The sequence below is a fragment of the Bufo bufo genome, chromosome 1 (assembly GCF_905171765.1).
Source record: "Bufo bufo chromosome 1, aBufBuf1.1, whole genome shotgun sequence".
NCBI classification, from domain to species: Eukaryota; Metazoa; Chordata; class Amphibia; order Anura; family Bufonidae; genus Bufo; species Bufo bufo.
The window spans coordinates 324,589,639-324,613,025 of record NC_053389.1 but is presented as its reverse complement, the minus strand read 5'-3'; the positions used below and the strand labels follow the sequence as shown (position 1 = coordinate 324,613,025).

General features: G+C 43.4%; 1 protein-coding gene across 1 annotated transcript in view; it reads right to left on the bottom strand.

Annotated features, from left to right (window-relative positions):
• Positions 1-632: 632 nt before the first annotated feature.
• GABRA6 (gamma-aminobutyric acid type A receptor subunit alpha6) overlaps positions 633-23,387 on the bottom strand; it is a 129,361-nt gene continuing 106,606 nt past the window's right edge. Inside the window, exon 9 of the mRNA XM_040404793.1 lies at positions 633-923. Within this exon, the coding sequence (XP_040260727.1) occupies positions 633-923 (291 nt within the window). The remainder of the gene's footprint in view (positions 924-23,387) is intronic.

Genomic DNA, 23,387 nt, shown 5'->3' with positions numbered 1-23,387 from the left:
AAGTCAAAGGGGGACGGATCCATTTGCAATTGCACCATATTGTGTCAACGTCAAACGGATCCGTCTACATTGATTTGCATTGTAAGTCAGGACGGATCCGTTTGGCTCCGCACGGCCAGGCGGACACCAAAACGACTTTTTTTTCATGTCCGTGGATCCTCCAAAAATCAAGGAAGACCCACGGATGAAAAAACGGTCACTGATCACGGACCAACGGAACCCCGTTTTGCGGACCGAGAGAAAATACTGTCGTGTGCATGAGGCCTTAAGCTGTGCGGCCGGTCTGTCTTCTCCTTCAAAGTTAGTATGGGCCATAATCCTGGGGCAGGAGGCTGGCAAACAGCCCCCTCCAAAACACTGTGGCGAGGTTGGTTTCGCCACAGTAATATTTAATTCTTTGTGTGTTATTAGTTTAAGCAGACTGTGATTGTCTATTGTTGTGACTTAGATGAAGATCAGATCACATTTTATGACCAATTTGTGCAGAAATCCATATCATTCCAAAAGGTTCACATACTTTTTCTTGCAACTGTATATATTAAAAATGTGCAAAAAAGATCATTTAAGATTACCATAAAGTAGATATATTTAAAAATACTTTTGTAGATGTTTACTTTTTACTTTCTTGAAGTTCACATATTGCTATTTAGGTCCATTGTGTCTTTCGAGAGATATACAACCCAGTATACTAAATTAAATCCTGCAAATGCCACTGGGAATAATATTCTTGCATATTGGTCTATTTTGCTAGTTCCACTTAAAGTGTTTGATGACATTCCGAGCTGTGAAAAGTCTGCAGGAGGAACATTGATTTGTGGACAGTAAGATGCATCATATGATGGTAAGTTATCTTCCAGTGATACATTTCCTTGAAAAACCATTGAGTTGATTCTTTTCTTTAAGTTGCAGTTGGAATCAGAATGCTGTAGACAGAGCAAATAGTCTAAATTAATATTTCATGCATTACTTATTGTGACTCAGTCAGTTTGGAATGGTAATAAAATCACATATGGGGACATTTATCAAACTGGTGTAAAGTAGAACTGGCTTAATTGCCCAGAGCAATCAGATTCCACCTTTCATTTTTCACAGCTGCTTTGGAAAATGAGAGGTGGAATCGGATTGGTTGCTATGAGCAACTAAGCCAGTTCTACTTTACACCAGTTTGATAAATGAACCCAATAATGCTTATAACTCTCATGTTATTATATACAGATTTACATTTGACTTTACATCCACCTCAATTTCTTAGCATTTTATAGGTTCTAATTAACTCAGTTATATATATATATATATATATATATATATATATATATATATATATTTTATTATTTTTTTGAAACATGTCATTATACTCTACTTCCACATTTGGAAACTAGCAAAATGTTGCAATTGTGGCATTTTCCCACAGCTGCCCCACTTCTCTGGGGAAGCAAGGGCACCATTACTCCCACTGATCCACTTGCTCCAGCAGCCAGAACCTGCTTACCCTTTGCTACTCACCAACAGTGGATCTGGTCGCCAAAGTCCTATATGCTTTCTGCAGGCCGCAGCCTGTGCCTCTCAACAAAGGCCTCTTTGCCTCTCTATAGGGAAAACATGCTTCCCGACTCATAAAGGACCAGCACACTCACCCTATTTGCTTTCAGCCAATGGCTTACTACTTGCTACTTGTTTGCTTTAGGTTCCTAGCTTACTGGTTTATCCAGTGAAGGTTTTGCTATTCCGATTGTTTATCTGATTTAGATTCTCTGCTGCCTGCCCTGATCTAAGTCCCCATTCACACGACCATATGGTCGCCATGCCAGTGTTGCGGACCATAAACTGCATCACCCGTGCCACCCGTGTTAACTCCACATTGTGGTGCGGACCCATTGACTTGAATGGGACATGTCCTATCTTTTGTGGAGCAAAAACACAGTTTGCCTCAGTAAGATAAAGTTCACTCATGTATGGTGATTATGGGACTATTTAAAAAAAAAAATCCTCCAAATGTATGCTTTAAACATATGCATCTCTGTAGCTAAACAAATACACATATCTGATATAGTGATTAGGGATGAGCGAATCGACTTTGGATGAAACATCCGAAGTCTATTCGCATAAAACTTCATTGTACCTTGAAACCAAACCAGAGTTCGGGAAATTATTTTTTACAGTACAAATTAATTTATGAAGTTATTAACCAAAGTCTCACGTGACTTTGCAAAGCAATAACTTCGGCTCATCTGAGCCAATACATTCTAATACTGTACAGAGCTCCTGCTCCGTACAGTATTGGAACGAAGTTTTATGTGAATCCACTTCGGATGTTTCAGCCGTAGTCAATTCGCTCATCCATAATAGGGATGATAATGTCTGTAAAGCTCTGTGGTATAAGTCTGTGCTATATCATTGAGTAAAATTAATTGAAATATCTGCCAAAAACCCTGTTGCATTGCATATTAGTAGTCCATTGCACATTTTAGTACAGTTGCGGCAACCCAATGCTGAGGCTAACTTCTACTAAAAGAACATAGATAATGATAGTCTATGGGCACATTACAATTGTCTCTAGAGGTTGAATATATCTGTATTATGGTGCTGTACAAAAAGACTTAAAATGTCAAGGACCCTACAGTATGTGTCTCTGTACAAGCTTTATTGACAAGGCTGTGTAGTATGCATAGGGGGTCATGCACGAACATATTTTCTTTCCGTGTCTGTTCCGTTTTTTTTCAGACCGTATGCGGAACCATTCATTTCAATGAATCTGCAAAAAAAACAGAATTTACTCCGTGTGCATTCCTTTTCCCTATGTCCGTTCCGCCAAAAATATAACATGTCCTATCATTGTCCGCATTATGGACAAGGATAGTACTGTTCTATTAGGAGCCAGCTGTTCCGCAAAATACGGAATGCACACGGACGTCATCCGTATTTTTTGCAGATCCGTTTTTTGCGGACCGCTAAATACATACGATCATGTGCATGAGCCCTAAGGTCTTAAAGTAACCCTTCAATTCAAGAAATAAAAAAAAACATTAACTGGAGAATGGAGAGAACAATTATATGATTATTTCCTTTTCATCTTTTTAGCTACAAATCTGCTGATTCCCAGACTCATCTTTTGTCATCCAAGCTGGCCACATAGCTTCTCAGTCCACCTAATGTATACTGTGCATCAAGACACTTTCTGCTTGTCCTTGCCTGCTCTTGGATTGACCTAGATTTACCAGCACTGCTCATGTGAGTACAACCATGTTGAATAGGCAAAGAGGAGCCCAGCAATTTGAGGGTGTATTGGTGAAGTGTATTGTTCATTCTCCAGTTAATGTGATTTTTTTTTTCTTGAACTAGAGTCGCTTTGATGTGTAAACGTACCCAAAACAAGCACATATTAAATCATTGTGGCCCATTCCATAAAACTATTTGAAGAAAGATTTAGAACAGTAGTGCATAACCATTAGTAGGAACAGTCTATATTAAATGGCAAGGGAACTTGACGACACTGACTGGTGGCTGAGACTGGTGGCTGTGGCTGAAACTGCTGGCACTGACTGGTGGCTGTGGCTGGTGGCTGAGACTGCTGGCACTGAGTGCTGGCTGTGGCTGAGACTGCTGACAGCGTCTGGTGGCTGAGACTGCTGGCACTAACTGTTGGCTGTGGCTGAGACTGCTGGCTGTGGCTGAGACTGCTGGCCTTGATCGCTTGGTATTGCACTTTTTGTGATGTAAGTTTCTTTTTTCGGAAATGTTTTATTTTATTTTATTACAGCGTTCACCAGATGGGTTGGATCACATACTATTTTTATAGGGCAGGTTTGTACAGACACAGCGATGCCTAATATGTGCATTTTTTATTTTATTTTAGTTTATACAAAAAAAGCATTTTTGAAAAAAAAAATCATGTTTTTGTGTTTCCATTTTCTGAAAGCCATATTTTTTTTTGTTTTTGGGTGATTGTCTTAGGTAGGGTCTAATTTTTTGCTGGATGATATGACAGTTTGATTGGTAGCATTATGGGGCACATATTTATTTTTTATTGCTTGGTATTACACTTTTTGTGATGTAAGGTGATAAAAAAAAAAAATTGGCACTTTTTTTTTTATGGTGTTTACTTGATGGGTTGGATCACATGCTATTTTTATAGTTCAGATCATTACGGACATGATAATACCTAATATGTGCATTTTTTTACTTTTTTTTATTCAATAAAAGCATGTTTGAAAAAATTGTTTTTGTGTCTCCATTTTCTGAAAGCCATATTTTTTTTATTTTTTGGACGATTGGCTTATCTAGGAGCAAATTTTTTGTGGGATGAGGTCACGGTTTAATTGGTGCTAACTTTAGATACATATGACTTTTTTTTATCCCTTTTCATACCATTTTTGCGGAAATTCCATCATAGTTTAAAAAAAAAAAAAATTTATGGTGTTCACCATGCGGTAAAAGTAACATGATCCTTTTAATAAATCAGGTCCTTATGGACGTGGCGATACCAAACATGTTTAGTGTTTATTTTTAAAATTTTTAACCAATTATTAGGAAGGTTTTCTTTTTTATATTTTTATTTTTTTTACTTTTTTCATTTTATTTTTATTTTTTTTGGATCAAGACCCACTTGATTATTGAATATCCAGTGGGTATGATGGCTTATAATACACTGCAGTACACAATATAGTGTACTGCAGTGTATTGAACTTACACTAGGGCCTCATGCACACGACTGTGTTTTTTTTTTTTCCGTTTACAGGCCGTTTTTTGCGTTCCATATACGGTCTGTATACGGAACCATTCATTTAAATTGTTCCGCCAAAAAAAAAAAAAAACGGAATGTACTCCGTATGCATTCCATTTCCGTTTTTCCGTTCCGTTGAAAGATAGAACATGTCCTATTATTGCCCGCAAATCATGTTCCGTGGCTCCATTCAAGTAAATGGGTCCGCAAAAAAATGGAACACATACGGAAATGCATCCGTATGTCTTCCATATCCGTTCCGCTTTTGCGGAACCATCTATTGAAAATTTTATGCCCAGCCCAATTTTTTCTATGTAATTACTGTATACTGTATATGCCATATGGAAAAACGGAACGGAAAAACGGAACAGAAATGGAAACACAAAGGAAACAAAAAAAAACGAACAACGGATCCGTGAAAAATGGACCGCAAAACACTTAAAAAGCCATACGGTCATGTGAAAGAGGCCTAAGCCTGATCAGGCTCCTGCCTTTAGCAGGAGCCTGATCAGGCTTAGATATACCACAGCAAGCCGAATGCCTGTGAAGGCGTATGGTTGCCATGGTAACCATCGGGACACTGCCACAGTGCAGCGGCCTGATGGGAGAGGGAGGGAGCTCCCTCCCTCTGTTTACCTTTCAAGCATCGGCCGCTGCCAGGGCAGAGCAGCGGCCCGATGGTTAGCCCCTCCATATAACAGTCCCTAAGGACTACTGCATGGAAGGGGTTAAACGGACAAAATCGGTACCGATGTCGGCCGTTTCAAGCAAAGTGTTAGCTGTACATTGCAGCTAACACTCTAACCCGCTGCCGCTGTGCCATCCTAAAAGGTTGGGGGGGAGGGTGCTGCGCACTCTGCATCACCTGAGCCAAGAGAGGAGCGGACGGCGGCAGAGGTATCTATGAGCAGTCAGACTGCAGAGAAAGTTGTGTGTAGCGCTGTGTACTAGTGGAGCACTGTGTCCTGATTGGATGCCGCGCATGCCCAGTGCAAAACTGGTGACACAAACACACGGACACAGCACACTCACACAGGGATTTTATTATTATAGATGGCTTAAATTGTCATTGTATAATGATGTTAGTTAAGTCTCGGGAGCACCTATCCTTTACAACAGCGCAGGCGTGCGATTTAACCTAAAGTCAGGGCCTGGCAGGATGACGTGAATGAGGAAGAATGGACCCTCTAGGAGTAAACACCCCCATTGCTCCTAGAGGTTCATTTGCATAAAAATAAAAAATACTTCTGATATATATGAATGCATAATGTGTGTGAAACTACTACTGATGTTTGAGCCATAATATAATTAGATATATTTTAATATATTATATTTTCTAAATATATAATAATATATGTAAATATATTATGGCTAAAACTTATATATTTGTTTAAATTAAATGTAGCCTCAATTTCTGAAGTGCTTAGAACTCACAACATTCTACATTACAGCCTGGAATGTAAACACTACACTATAGATCTGCATGGCCAGTTACTGAAAAAAAATACAAATTGAGACTTCTGCTGTATAGGAATACTTACTACAAGATAGCATTCTGGCCTTTATTATTTTCAATTATTAATTGCCATGTTCTGCCTTGAAGCACTCTGTGGTCCATACTTCCACTGCATTGTTTGCGAACCATAATGCACGTGTCCCAGGCTTTGGCCAGTTTTAATAAAAATATAGACTCATCAAGCATGACTCCCATAGCTGTTTATTAGAGTTGAGTGAACCCGACCTGCAAAGTTCGGGTTCGTACCGAACTTTGCGAGTTCGGGGACCCAGACCCAAACTCAGATTTTTTCACTGAAGTTCGGTGTTTGGGTGATTTTATTATTTTCCGTTATAACATGGTTGTAACGGAAAATAATAGCATTCTTAAAACAGAATGCTAAATAAAATGTCTATTGAGGGGTTAAAAATAGTGTTAGGCGAGCATGCTCGGATGAACTCCAGTTCGGCTCGAGCATCGCTATGTATGAATGCTTAATGTGTGTGAAACTACTACTGACGTTTTAGCCATAATATATTTAGATATATTTTAATATATTATATTTTCTAAATATATAATAATATATGTAAATATATTATGGCTAAAAACTTATAGATTTGTTTAAATTAAATGTAGCCTTAATTTCTGAAGTGATTAGAACTCACAACACTCTACATTACAGCCTGGAATGTTAACCACTACACCACTACACTATAGAACTTAAAAAAAAAATAATGACTTCTGCTCTATAGGAATACTTACTACTAGTAAGTATTCCTATACAGCAGAAGTCTCACTTTATTTAAAAAAATAATAATAAAAAAAATAGCTATGCAGCTCTATAGTGTAGTGGTTAAGAGTCTTGACTGTAATGTAGAAGGTTGTGAGTTCAAACCCCACCAGAAACTTTTCAGAAATAGAGGCTAAATTAGATTTAAATACACTGGGGTATCCTCAAGAACTGACTTCATATATGGACATATCTATATATGGAGTCAGAGCAGGGACTCCTAAGCTGAACTAGACTGGTGACATAATGAGCGCGGTGACGTCACCACAGGTCCTGAAGAAAAGAAGATACCGGCTGGTGGATGAGGTGAGTTTTTTTATTTATTTTTTTAACCCCTCAATAGACATTTTATTTAGCATTCTGTTTTAAGAATGCTATTATTTTACGTTATAACCATGTTATAGCGGAAAATAATAAAGTGAAGTTTGGATCCCCATTGACTTAAATGGGGTCTGGGTTCGGGGTGAAGTTCGGGTCCCGAACCTGAACTTTGACCTGAAGTTTGGCTGAACCCGAACTTTCACAGGTTCGCTCAACCCTACTGTTTATGTAATTTTAGCGACTAGCTGAATTTTGAAATCTCGGCAAGCTGTACACTTGTGATTTGTATGTCTTTTTTCCATTCTGACCTTAATAGGAAAATGTAAAAATAAATGTGGTAACACATATGAGTGTTGGTATAACAATAGTTCAATATTGTTCATATATTGCTATTTTGGTTTAATTTTGAATAGATATTATGCATATTTAGTTCTTTAGCCAGAACCAACATAAGATCCAAATGGAGAAGTGAAACTCTTTCAGCAAAAGTGTCAGAACTAGGTATGAGTGAATCAGCCTTCAGATCTTATTTCTTTGTCTGGCTCACTGAGATGGCCGCACATGCTCAGTTTCATCCTTCAACTGCCTCCTGAGCTGTGATAGGGAGACAGATGTAGCAGAATGGACAAGACTCCTGAGCTGTAGCAGAAAAGACACTCTGCTTGAGCTGCCAGCTTGATATAAATCTAGCAGAGCAATGAACGTGGATATCTCTGGATCCATGTGAGGTACAGTGTTGGTTCTAGCTTTATTTTGTACTATATGATGTCTGATTTTCATGGGATAACCCCTTTAAATTTGCAGTATATTCGATCTTGCTCTAATCATGGAGGTCTTTTGGCAGAGTATAATTAGAGCAGACTGTCTGATTAAGGGCTTTTCCTATGGGAGAAGATATCGCTGTACAATCTGGTTTATCTTCAGCCTGTGTACAGACACATTGTATGCAGAGAACCAGCTGTGAGGCACACAGTGAGAGGATGGTCTGAGGAGACTGAAGACACTCTGAGGGACTGTTTCAGCTGCACTGTGTGGGATGAGCTCTGAACTGCTCATAGGGAGGACATTGACAACATTACTGAATGCATCATAGACTACATAAACTTCTGTGTGGAGATCACCATGCCAGTCATGAAGGTACAGTGTTTTTCTAATAATAAGCTTTGGATTAACCCAGAAATAAAGGCTCTCCTAAAGGAAAAGAAAGCCTTTAAATCTGGAAACAAGGAGGAGCTTAAAACTGTGCAGAAGGAGCTGAGAAGGAAGATCGAAGAGGGGAAAACCATCTACAGGAAGAAGATGGAGGACCAGCTGCAGCAGAATAACACACGCAGGGTCTGGAAAAGCCTGAAAACCATCTCAGGTCACAAACCGGGTCAATCCAGACTGCAGGTGACTTTGGGGTGGGTTAGTAAGTTGAACAAGTTCTTCAATAGGTTTAACCAGTTACCCACCCCTCCCCTGACCCAATCCCCCATGCTGCTACAAACAGTCCCCTCATCTTCTTCCCCCACCACTACTGTCACTGCCTATTCACCTCTTAGCAACCTACCACCACTCTCCCCCTCTACACCAGAGGACTCCATCGTTCACCCCCCTCCCCACATGCCCACCTTGTCCTTCATCACACTCCAGGTGAGGAAGGAACTACAGAAAATCAAAGTACGTAAAGCTGCAGGACCAGACGGCATCAGCTCCAGGCTCCTGAAGTGCTGCTCAGAACAACTGTGTGGCATCATGGGTCACATGTTCAACATGAGCCTGAGGCTGGGGAAGGTTCTACAGCTGTGGAAGACCTCCTGTGTGGTACCAGTGCCAAAGACCTCACATCTGAAAGACCTCAGCAGCTACAGGCTGGTAGCACTGACCTCACACTTGATGAAGACCCTCGAGAGGCTGGTTCTCAACCATCTCCGCCCCCTGGTGAGGTCTTCATTGGATACACTGCAGTTTCCCTACCAGCCTGGCATCGGGGTGGATGATGCCATCATCTACCTCCTGCACCGAGCTCTAACTCACCTGGAGAGGCCTGGAAGCACTGTGAGGATTGTGTTTTATGATTTCTCCAGTGCTTTTAACACCATCCAACCTGGACTTCTGAGGGACAAGCTGGAGATGGCAAAAGTGGATGACCACATGTCACATTGGATACTTGACTACCTCACAGAACACCCACAGTTTGTTAAATCTCAGGGTTGTGTCTCTGACAAGCTGATCTGAAGTACAGGGGCACCACAGGGAACTGTGCTGGCACCATTCCTCTTCACCCTCTACACTGCAGACTTCTCCATCAACTCCCCAGGTTTCCACCTACAGAAGTTCTCTGATGACTCTGCCATAGTCGGCCTTATCACAGGTAAGGACGACTCAGGAGTACAGACAGTGGACACAGGATTTTGTGGACTGGTGTCAGCGGAACCAGCTCCAGATCAATGCAGGCAAAACCAAGGAGCTGGTTTGGTTCCAGTGAACATAAAGGGAACGGACATTGAGGTGGTAGACTCTTATAAAAACCTGGGTGTGCACTTGAACAACAAACTGGACTGGAGCCATAACACTGATGCTCTTTTCAAAAAGGGTCAGAACAGACTCTATCTGTTGAGGAGACTGAGGTCTTTTGGAGTGCAGAAGACGCTCCTAAAGACCTTCTTTGACTCAGTGGTGGCATCAGCCATGTGGTTTGTTGGGGGAGCAGCTTATCTGTGGCTGAGAGACAGAGATTAGATAAACTCATTAAGAAGGCCAGCTCTGTCCTAGGTAGGGATGAGCGAACCCGAACTGTATAGTTCGGGTTCGTACCGAATTTTGGGGTGTCCGCGACACGGACCCGAACATTTTCGTAAAAGTCTGGGTTCGGGTTCGGTGTTCGGCGCTTTCTTGGCGCTTTTTGAAAGGCTGCAAAGCAGCTAATCAACAAGCGTCATACTACTTGCCCCAAGAGGCCATCACAGCCATGCCTACTATTGGCATGGCTGTGATTGGCCAGTGCAGCATGTGACCCAGCCTCTATTTAAGCTGGAGTCACGTAGCGCCGCACGTCACTCTGCTATGATCAGTATAGGGAGAGGTTGCAGCTGCGACGTTAGGGCGAGATTAGGCAGATTAACTCCTCCAAAAGACTTCATTCTGTGATCGATCTGCAGCTGTGGATCATTGAAGTGCTATTATTGACTTGCTCACTTTTTTGAGGCTGCCCAGAGCGTTTTTAGATCACTTTTTTTCTGGGGTGATCGGCGGCCATTTTGTGACTTGTGGTGCGCCAGCACAAGCTATCACCAAGTGTATTTAACCATCGATAGTGTGGTTATTTTGTGCTATATCCTACATCAGCTGCAGGCTGAGCCTGTGTCACCGAAGTGCATTTAACCATCAACAGTCTGGTTATTTTTTGGCCATATACTACATCAGCTGCAGGCTGAGCCTGTGTCATCGAAGTGCATTTAACCATCGACAGTCTGATTATTTTTTGGCCATATACTACATCTGGTGCAGGCTGAGCCTGTGTCACCCAAGTGCATTTAACCATCAACAGTGTGGTTATTTTTTGGCCATATATTACATCAGGGGCAAGTTGAGCCTGTCACCCAGCGCCTAAAAAATAGACCTGACATTTCTATTCAACCAAATCTGTACTGTTTTAGCTGGTCAAGTTATTTGTAGTGACCGTAAAAGCACACTTTTTTTTCTGGGTTGAAAAACCATTCCCAAATTTGCCATTCTCCAAATAACTAGTTTCTGGTATTTGAGGCCTACTTGAAATCTATCCCAAAAAGAATATCTTACATTGAAGTACTGATAGTGTCATTCAGAAAAACCTAAGACACACGCTAGCTAGCGTGCTGATAGAAATCTAATACAGATTCTGCGCTGACATAAGGCCAGATTCTCTGTTACGGGACCTCTCTCCTCTGCCTGGGTGCCTGGGCCTAAATGTGTGACAGTGGCCTGTTCCAGTGGTGGGTGACGTGAAGCCTGATTCTCTGCTATGACATGAAGACAGATTCCGCGCTGACATAAGGCCAGATTCTCTGTTACGGGACCTCTCTCCTCTGCCTGGGTGCCGGGGCCTAAATGTGTGACAGTGGCCTGTTCCAGTGGTGGGTGACGTGAAGCCTGATTCTCTGCTATGACATGAAGACAGATTCTGCGCTGACATAAGGCCAGATTCTCTGTTACGGGACCTCTCTCCTCTGCCTGGGTGCCTGGGCCTAAATGTGTGACAGTGGCCTGTTCCAGTGGTGGGTGACGTGAAGCCTGATTCTCTGCTATGACATGAAGACAGATTCTGCGCTGACATAAGGCCAGATTCTCTGTTACGGGACCGCTCTCCTCTGTCTGGGTGCCGGGGCCTAAATGTGTGACAGTGGCCTGTTCCAGTGGTGGGTGACGTGAAGCCTGATTCTCTGCTATGACATGAAGACTGATTCTGCGCTGACATGAAGCCAGATTCTCTGCTATGGCATGAAGAGACTGATTCTCTGCTGACATGAAGCCAGATTCTTTGCTATGGCATGAAGAGACTGATTCTCTGCTGACGGGAAGCCAGATTCTCTGCTATGGGACCTCTGTCCAATTGATATTGGTTCATTTTTATTTTTTTTATTTTTATTTTAATTCATTTCCCTATCCACATTTGTTTGCAGGGGATTTACCTACATGTTGACTTCAATAGGGTTCGGGTTCGAGACGAAGTTCGGATCGGGTTCGGATCCCGAACCCGAACATTTCCGGGAAGTTCGGCCGAACTTCTCGAACCCGAACATCCAGGTGTTCGCTCAACTCTAGTCCTAGGTTGTCCCCTCGATCCAGTGCAGGAGGTGGGTGACAGAAGAACTCTAGCAAAATTAACATCACTGTTAGACAATGTCTCCAACCCCATGCACGAAGCTGTTGTGGAGCTGGAGACCTCCTTCAGTGACAAACTGCTGCATCCTAGGTGCACTATGGAACGTTATCGGAGGTCCTTCCTCCAAGCAGCGGTTAAGATTTATAACCACCACTGTTCCCAGAAACCCAGTAGTGATTTTTTAAAGAAAATTTTGTGTTATGTTTTTCTGTATTTTAACTTTTCTAATTACTCTTATTTTTGCTCCTGTTGTGAATGTGATTGCTGCTGTTATGCCAAAATTTCCCCACTGAGGGACAATAAAGGGATTTTCTTCTTTTCTTCTTCTATTTATGAATGATATTTGGGAAGTGCACCATATTGTCCACATACATGGAGACTTTTGGGAGGTTGGGGAGTTTACCAGATTGGAATTAAATTGAAATAAGTCTCTTTTTTTACCCCTGGGGAATACCATGGATACTTGGGCATTACACCATGGGATAAGGGTAAAACATAGGATTCAATATTTGGGTATATGGATATATATATATATATATATATATATATTGTAGGAAGTAACAAGGGGCCATCATTGATGGTCGGTACGTGTCACCGAGGATCCTGGCCTCGGTGAGGTAAGAGCCGTTTTTCTTTCCTGAAGTGTCATTATTGCTTTGCTGTCTGACACTTCAACTGTTTAGTATGGCTGTAAAGCCGATCCGGGACGACTCTTACTGGGAGTAGCCAAAGTGCTGGGAGGGTGGCTACTCCCCACGTTTTAGGCTAGGTCTTGGGAGACTTATAAAAAGCAGTCACCATTAATCAGTTGGTGTGGATTATCCTCCATTTCACAGTGAAGCTGCGGAGTCTCTGTGGTTTGGGATTTGAAAATGTGTGCCGTGCAAACGGGCTGAAAGCCGCTGATGAAAAACTGCTAACAAGGTAAATGTTTGTGTTCTGTGGACTTTCCATCCCCACTATATATATATATATATATATATACACACATATATATACACTCACCTAAAGAATTATTAGGAACACCATACTAATACGGTGTTGGACCCCCTTTTGCCTTCAGAACTGCATTAATTCTACGTGGCATTGATTCAACAAGGTGCTGATAGCATTCTTTAGAAATGTTGGCCCATATTGATAGGATAGCATCTTGCAGTTGGTGGAGATTTGAGGGATGCACATCCAGGGCACAAAGCTCCCGTTCCACCACATCCCAAAGATGCTCTATTGGGTTGAGATCTGGTGACTGTGGGGGGCATTTTAGTACAGTGAACTCATTGTCATGTTCAAGAAACCAATTTGAAATGATTCGAGCTTTGTGACATGGTGCATTATCCTGCTGGAAGTAGCCATCAGAGGATGGATACATGTTCTTATTCTGTTTACGCCAAATTCGGACTCTACCATTTGAATGTCTCAACAGAAATCGAGACTCATCAGATCAGGCAACATTTTTCCAGTCTTCAACAGTCCAATTTTGGTGAGCTCGTGCAAATTGTAGCCTCTTTTTCCTATTTGTAGTGGAGATGAGTGGTACCCAGTGGGGTCTTCTGCTGTTGTAGCCCATCCGCCTCAAGTTTGTGCGTGTTGTGGCTTCACAAATGCTTTGCTGCATACCTCGGTTGTAACGAGAGGTTATTTCAGTCAACGTTGCTCTTCTATCAGCTTGAATCAGTTGGCCCATTCTCCTCTGACCTCTAGCATCCACAAGGCATTTTTGCCCACAGGAGTGCCGCATACTGGATGTTTTTCCCTTTTCACATCATTCTTTGTAAACCCTAGAAATGGTTGTGCGTTAAAATCCCAGTAACTGAGCAGATTGTGAAATATTCAGACCGGCCCGTCTGGCACCAACAACCATGCCACGCTCAAAATTGCTTAAATCACCTTTCTTTCCCATTCTGACATTCAGTTTGGAGTTCAGGAGATTGTCTTAACCAGGACCACACCCCTAAATGCATTGAAGCAACTGCGATGTGATTGGTTGACTAGATATTTGCATTAATGAGAAATAGAACAGGTGTTCCTAATAATTCTTTAGGTGAGTGTAGTATACCACCATTCCCAGGAGCGACTTTACTTGCCGAGTAGTGACAGGTCAGGGCCAATTCCAAATTGCCTTAATTTTGTTCAGCTGAGGTTTGATAATTCTGTGCCTAATTACATACCCCAGGTATTTGGTCTCTTCTAAACCTATCGTGCACCCAGTTGGTACTATGTATGACAATGTCGTCCAGGTAAGCCGAAGCGTACCGACAATGTGAACGAAGTACAACGTCCATGAGCCGTTGAAAAGTGGCAGGGGCGCCATGCAGACCAAAGGGTAACACCTTATATTGGTAAAGCCCTTCTGGTGTAATGAAGGCAGTTTTCTCTTTGGCAATCTCCGTCAAGGGTACCTGCTACCCTTTGGTGAGGTCCAAAACATAAAAATACAGAGTTTTGCCTAACCTGTCAATAAGCTCATCCACCCGAGGCAGGGGTAATGCATCAAATTTAGAGATTTTTTTTAGTTTGCAAAAATCATTGCAGAACTGTAATGTCCCATCCGGCTTAGGTATTAGGACTATCGGACAGGCCCATTCACTTTTGGACTCCTCAATAACGTCTAGCTGCAGCATTAGCTGCACTTACTCTGCGTCGGCTTGTCGCCGAGCCTTGGGTACCCGGTACAGTTTTAACCGGACTTTTGCCTGAGGCTCAGTGATAATGTCATGCCGGATTATGGACGTGTGTCCAGGGAGGTCCGAGAACACATCCGTGTTCCGACTATTGAACTCCCTGGTTTCCTGAGCCTGTTTAGAGGAGAGGCTGTCAGCAATTTTCACTGTGGCAGCCGCTTTCCTTGCTTCAGACAGAGGGGCCGAAACTGCCTGCCCAGAAACCCTGGTCGTGGGCTGTCTTCAGTCCAGGTTTCACTATCTTTCCATGGTTTGAGCAGATTCACATGGTACACCTGCTCCCGCTTTCAACTCCCTGGCTGGTGTACCTTGTAATCTACCTCTCCAATTTTTCCAAGTACCTCATAGGACCCCTGCCACCTAGCTAGGAACTTACTGTCTATGGTTGGTACCAGAACCAACACCCGATCACTCGGGTTAATGTTCCGGACCCGCGCCTGCCTATTATATACCTTACTCTGGGCTTGTTGCGCTGCCTCCATATGCTCCCTTGCCAGAGGTAAAACTGTTTCTATCCATCCTTGCATCTGGGTGACGTACTCAATCACACTTTTGTGCTGTATGGGTTGTTGTTCCCACGCCTCTTTGGCCACGTACAATAGACCGCGAGGATGTCTGCCATATAGCAGTTCGAAGGGTGAGAACCCAGTAGAGGCCTGGGGCAACTCTCGCACTGCGAACATGATATAGGGCAGAAGAAGGTCCTAGTCCCTCCCATCCTTAGACACCACTCTTTTTAACATATTTTTTAATTTTCGTTTAAACCTCTCTACCAGGCCATCTGTTTGCGGATGATACACGGACATCCGTAGCTGTTTTATGTGGAGCAAATTACAGAGTTCCCTCATGACCTTGCACATAAACAGGGTTCTTTGGTCAGTCAGCACCTCCTTAGGCAGACCCACTCGAGAAAACATCTCCATTAACTCCTTAGCTATGAGTTTGGCTGATGTATGACGCAGTGGCACTGCCTCGGGTAGTGATGTAGTTGAGGACGACCAAGATGTGTTGGTGCCCTCTAGCGGACTTCGATACCGGGCCTACGAGATCCATAGCGATTCGGTCGAACTGGACCTCGATAATCGGAAGGGGTACCAGGGGACTTTGAAAATGTGGCTGAGGGTTCGTTATCTGGCAGGTTGGGCAAGACTTACAATATTCTTCTACCTCTCTGAACACACCGGCCAGTAAAACCGTTGTAGTATCCAGTCCTGTGTTTTCTGAATTCCCAGATTTCCCCTGAGAACATGCTAGTGGGCTAACTAACACGAGTTTGTGATAAGCCTGGGGCACCACTAACTGTTCAATGGATTCACCTCGCAGCTGGTTTACCCGATACAACATACGGTATCTTGATGAACCACACAACAGGGAAACACTGACTCTGCCCCTGGTTGTTGTGGTCCCCTATATATTATTAATACATTTTCCCAGGCTCGGGATAGGATTGGGTGCCGGTGTTGTGCAGTACCAAAATTATCCCCGGAGACATTGAGGTCTGCCAGCTCAGGACCTGGTGGCAAGTCCTCCATGTCTCCCACCATCATACATTAGGCGGTTGTCTCCCCCTCTTCCACTGAAGTGGCGGTCACCCCTACCGCTGGCCCTTCGGACCCAGGTTCCCAGGGTTTTGGGATCCCCCCTGAGCCGGGCCACTCTGCTAGGGTTACATCTGTCTCACGGGTATCGGTAACTTTCGTATCCAGCCATAGTGCCGGGGAAATCTCTCCCAATTATTAGTTCGTACTGTAATTTTGTGGCGACGGCCACCTCATGAGTCCACCTGCCGGCCACCGTTGATAGAGACCAGTGCGGTGGGATAGTCCTTTAAATCACCATGAATGCACACAACGCCGACCTTTCGGCCAGTATACTTGGCGGGCCGCACCAGGGCAGCTCTTACCAGCGACACTAGGCTCCCTGAATCCAGCAGTGTCAACGCCAGAGTGTCCCCAACTTCCAGTGGCACAGGTGGCTATTGTCTATAGTCTAAGAGGTTCCTGTGGCACAAAGCTTCCTGGCATACAATGAGTGGCGGTAGCCATAAATGTTATCCATGGATTCACCCGATGGGGACAGTCGTCCCTTATGTGTCCAGGCTCCTGACACAGCCAGTAGACCACTGGGGCTGGGTATGCAGGGGGTACGTCCCGGGCAGGTATGGCTGGCACCAGCCACCGGGTCTGGGGTGGAGATTTCCGGGGTTTGACTGGCCCCCTCACAAAAGAAACCCCCTGCAGATTTCTGGTGGCCTCGGAGCACTCCATCAGGTCGACCATCTCTAAAGCATTACCAGGAGACACCTGGCCGATCCAGTGCTGGAGAAGGTACGGCAGAGCCCTCCAGTACACATCCACCAACAGATGGTCCAGCATAGCAGTGGGAGTCAGTATGTCAGGCTGCAGCCATTTTTGCAACCGGTGTAGCAGGTCATAATATTGTGGTCTGGCGGGTTCAGCCGGGATAAATTCCCACTGATGCACCCGCTGGGCCCAGACCAATACATTTACCCCCAGTCTCGCCAGGATCTCATCTTTTATGGTCGGGTAGTTGGCCGCTTGATCATCGGGGAGATCGAAAAACACTTGCTGGGGTCCAGACGCCACGAATGGAGTGACGACCTCAGCACACTGATCTCAGGGTAACTTTTCCCTCATGGCCACCTTTTCGAACACCGCCAGATAGGTCTCAACGTCAACCGAGGGGGTCATCTTTAGGGATCGCCGCACGGACATCTGTCCGGGTATCGTGGATGTTCTGGGACGCTCCTGCCGCTTGCAACGCCATCACATGTTGTAATAGCAGCTGGTTAGTTTTCTTGCTACTGCTTGTTAGCCTCCCGCTGCTGCAAGTTAGCCTCCATGAGGGCTTTAACGACCGCCTCCATTTTGTCAGGGGTCGTAACCTTGCCGGCTTATTATAGGACAAGCACTTGTGCCCGGGAAAACCAAAACATTTTCAGGCCTGCCTCACTGCGTTTGCCTGCATCCGACACCAATTATGAGGATTTGCTCTGATAGACAGGCTAGCGGATGCAGCACAGAGGCAACTCCAAAGTCTTTAACTTAAACAGTTCAGTGTTTTATTCACACATAAGGAAAAACAAAAAGTAAAGGTTTGCAGTCTTGGTGTTTGTTCACACCATAAAAAGTCCACAGAACAAAAGCCTTCACCTGGTCCGCAGTTTTTCCACCTGCAGTCCACAGCTTTAGGGCCTGTTTCCCAGCAAGCGTCTCTCAGCCCTTTAGCACGGTACAAGTTCTCAGTTCCCAAAAACACAGAGACTAACAGAGCTCCAATGTCAGAAAGGAGTAATCCACACCCAGCTGAGACTGCTGGCCGGGTTTGATATAGGCCAGTAAAGACCCATCCTGGAATGTGGGGAGAAGCCACCCACCCAGCACTTTGGCTACTCCCAGTAAGAGCCGGCCCGGATCGACTTTACAGCCATACTAACAGCGAACAGTGTCAATCAGCACTAGCTGCCGCTGACCCTTGAAATTACCGTCTCTTACCTCACCGAGGCCAGGAACCTCGGTGACACATACCTTCCGTTAATGACGGCCCCAAGCCCCTTCCTACTATATATATATATATATATATATATATAGATTTATTTATTTTTGTAAAAATTTTCTCCTGCAGTGGATTACCAAAGAGGAAGAGAGAAGGCAGACAAGATTTATTTTGAGTACAGCTTTTTGAATTGCATTGGCAAAAAAGGTGTTCCCAAAGACTTTGCACATTTTTGGCGTTTTGCTTCTAGACTTAAAGGGGTTTTCAGGGATTTAAATATCTATGACAAATTTTAATGATTGGTCATCAATAGAGATGAGAGGAGTTTTAAAAATTTTGATTCAGCAACTTTGCAAAAATTAGCCAAGAAACTTGATTTGTTATGAATTAATTTGTCACGAATCACTATAAATCAGGTATACCCAGGCCACTCTGCCTTAGGGTATGGCCACATGGAGCGGCCATGCTATTTGGCGGTTTTAGCCATGTTGCGGTGAATAACTGCATGGCCAATTAATAATGAAGACCGCACTGTATAGCGCATCTTCATTGTTAATGGCCGCCTGGCACCTTTTAACAGGGGCTGTTGCTGGTCTGGGGTTTGGCTGGTTAGGTGGGGAAGACAATATGCATATTATTGATGTTCTTGCCTGAAATCTCCTGCAGGTTACTTGACAGTAAACACTGACTATTAATTAGCTCTGGCATATCCACTTCTCCCACCCCAGCTCTTCTTCTGCCATCTGCTTTTCCTCCTTTTCCACTTCATCTAATATTGATGAGAATATGTCATCAAGAACATCCAGATCCTCTCTCTGCAGCTTGCTGTCTTTTCTAGGACATGTATAGACTTTGGAGGATGAAAGTAAAGCCAGCAAAAGATGAGGATGGTCATAAATAAGACCGGGGGGTGTCAATCTGCTGATTGGCTGGCTACACAGCATTATGGGTAATGTTTCGTTCCCTGGCTTCTTACTTTCATTTTAATAAACATGCAGCCATTTTTGGCAAAACTGAATCATTACCACGAAGCATGAGGACATTCGCATTTGTTGTGAATAAAAGTTTTCCTAAACTTTGAACCAAATTCCTCTACGAATGCTTCGCTCAACACAATATTAGATCAGCGGGGGTCTGACACCTGAAACCCCAGCTGATCAGCTAGTTGAAGAGAAGGTCGTGCTTGTGTGAGCACTGCCTTCCCTTCATTGTTTACCAGCTCGCCGTCGACATCTTAGAGGCGAGTAGGTGTACTTATAAGAAGCCGTCACATTCACTTTTGTGGCAGGGCTCCATCTTATTCAAGTGTATAGGAATAAACCGTCCCTTTGGAGTGAATAGGACGGCTTCTTGTAATTACACCTGCTGGTCGATTCAATCTGATAGCGAACAGGTAAACAATGACGGGAAGGCTGTGCTGGCACGCTGCTGGGCCTTCTCTTCAACCAGCTGATTGGTGGGGTCCGACACCTAGCACTCCAGCCGATCAGCTGGCTGAAGGATTGAGGATAGGTCATCAATAGATATGGCCTTTAAGTTCGCACGGCAGTCGTTTTGCGGCAAATTTTGCTCGTTCGCTGTACGCCGAACAGGCGAACATATGGCGATGTCTGCCAGCGCCATATTCTTTGCACTGTGCGGAAATTTGAACCATGATACATCCATCAGGTGGGACAGGACAGCCAATTGGGACGTTTCAGCACATGGACACACCCCCTAGCCTATAAGTAAAACCCGATCTGGTTGCCATTTTAAATTCTGTTTTTTGCCAGTATAGGGAGAGGTTGCTGTGTGGAGCAGGGACAGACTGTTAGAGAGTATAGAGACACCAAACACTAGCTAATAGGGCCACAATAGTCATTTTAAGAACTGGTATAGGTGTGCTATCGATAGGTTTGACATACTGAGGGGTGTAATATACTTATAATATACTTTCTAATAGTGATGGACGAACATCTGCCGGGACGGTTCGCAAACGCGATCAAATGTTCGCGAACCACAAGTTCTTGGCGGGTCCCATTCATTTGAGATGACTACCTCTTGAAGTTCATCAAGAGAATGCCAAGAGTGTGCAAAGCAGTAATCAAAGCAAAAGGTGGCTACTTTGAAGAACCTAGAATATGACATATTTTCAGTTGTTTCACACTTGTTTGTTATGTATATAATTCCACATGTGTTAATTCATAGTTTGGATGCCTTCATAGTCATGAAAATAAAGAAAACTCTTTGAATGAGAAGGTGTGTCCAAACTTTTGGTCTGTACTGTATTTGCAGCCAAGAAATAATTACTAGAAGTGCTCAAATAGTCCCACAACATGGACAGTGACATACCAGATGTATTATTCGAATTTGCAATCTCCATTCATTTTTTTTTTTTAATGCGAAATATCGGCAATATAATTTTCGCTTATGCGCATTCGCAAATGCACTATACAGTAACCAAATGCACTATAAAGAACGTATATTGGTATATAACACCCTGCTTCAATCTGTTTTTTTGGGGGACGACTGATATATCACACCAGTAGAAATTATTTGTTCCAATGACGCTTGTCCCTCTATATACCTGCAGTATCGCAGCAGAACTGCACACAACTGCCGCACAATACAAATGCACTATAATATACTTTCTAACATATAAGTATATTATAACATTGTACAACGAAGGCAATACATTAGAATATACATGAAGATAAAACGTAACCTTTAATAATTTTACTATGAGGGTACATTCACATGTCCGTAAGTGTTTTGCGGATCAGCAAAACACGGACACCGGCAATGTGCATTCCGCAATTTGTGGACCGCACATCGCCGGCACTATAATAGAAAATGCCTAATCTTGTCTGAAATTGCGGACAAGAATAGGACATGTTCTATTTTTTGTGGAAACGGAAGCACAGATACGGAAGTGCGGATCCGCAAATGCGGATGTGGATCCGCAAATGCGGACAGCACATTCCGGCCCCATTGAAAATGAATGGGTCTGCATCCGTTCCGCAAAATTGCGGAACGGATGCAGACCCATGTTGCGGACGTGTGAATGGAAAAGATATCCCTAAAAATTCAAATAAATGAAATTATTAAAGTTAAGCAAAAAGCATAGATGTGGTAGGCAATAACAAGTGCTCGGCGGCACTAAATCAGGTGCTCGGCGGCACCAAATCAGAAACCATATGTCCTACCACAATACGGGGGGTTCCAGGGCACATGGATGAATCCAGGAGGAAAAGCAAAAAAACATCCATCCCTGGGCTAGATGATGATGTGGTATTGAAGGACAGGGTGGGAAAAGAACTGTCCCTGATATTGCCCTACAGGGGGGTGCTATTCTGGCCCTGATAGCCTAACCACAGACCACCCGCCCTGATAAGAGCGACCTCGTCCGGGACCTTACCCTATATAAAAATGGCCCTAGTAAGCCCCTAGCCCCTAGGCCCCTTACTTCCAGGTGATCACTATATAGATCTATGTGTTTTTGACTCATTATAAAAGTATATTATAAGTATATTGCACCCCTCTGTGTATCACAAATATTGATAGCACACCTATACTAGTGCTTAAAATGACTTTTGTGGCCCTATTAGATAGCATTTGGTGCCCCTAACAGCCTGTCCCTGCCCCACACAGCAACCTATCCCATCACTGGCAAAACACTAAATGTAAAATGGTTTATTTCATATCAGGTTTATTTATAAGGTAGGGGGCATGTCCTGTACCACCTGATGTATGTGTCATGGGTCAAAGTTCTTCACAATGTAAAAGAATATGGCGGGCGCAAATTTCTCCATATGTTTGCATGTTCGAAGAATCGCGAACACGAAAAGCTCGCCTCAAAACGACCGCCGGGCGAACCGCAAGGCCATCTCTACTTTCTAACATAGAAAGTATACTATAGTGCATTTGTATTGTGCAGCAGTTGTGTGCGGTTCTGCTGCAATACTGCAGCTATACAGAGGGACAAACTCTATTGGAACAATTGCAACTGGTGTGCTATACCAGTTGCCCCCCAAAAAATCTGATTGAGGCAGGGGTGGGATATACCTATAATATAATTTCTATATAGTGCAGTTGTATTGTGCTGCATTTGTGTGCAGTTCTGCTGAGATACCTCAGCTATACAGAGGGACAAACGTCATTGGAATAACTAATTGCATCTGGTGTGATATACCAGTTGCCCCCAAAAAAATATGATTGAGGCAGGGGTGCGATATACCTATAATATAATATCTACATAGTGTATTTGTAATGTGCAGCATTTGTAAGCAGTTCTGCTGCGATTCCGCAGCTATACAGAGGGACAAACATCATTGGAACAACTAATTGCAACTAATGTGATATAACATTTTCACCCAAAAAAATATGATTGAGGCAGGGGTGTGATATACCTATAATATAATTTCTATATAGTGCATTTGCATTTTGCAGCTTTTGTGTGCGGTTCTGCTTAGATACGCAGCTATAAAGAGGGACAAACGCCAATAGAACAACTAATTGCAACTGGAGTGATATCCCAGTTGCCCCCAAAAAATCTGTTTGAGGCAGGGGTGTAATATACCTATAATATAATTTCTATATAGTGCATTTGCATTGTGCATCATTTCCGTGCGGTTCTGCTGAGGTACCTCAGCTATACAGATTGACAAAAGCTATTGGAACAACTAATTAAAACTGGTGTGATATAACAGTTGCCCCCCAAAAAATCTGATTGAGGTAGGGGTGTGATATACCTTTAATATAATTTCTATATGGTGCATTTGTATTGTGTAGCATTTGTGTGCAGTTCTGCTGAGATACCGCAGCTATAAAGAGGGACAAACGTCATTAGAACAACTAATTGCAATTGGTGTGACATAACAGTTGCCCCCAAAAAATCAGATTGAGGCAGAGGTGTGATATACCTATAATATAATTTCTATATAATGCATTTGTATTGTGTAGCATTTTTGTGCAGTTCTGCTGAGATACCGCAGCTATAAAGAGGGACAAACGCCAATAGAACAACTAATTGCAACTGG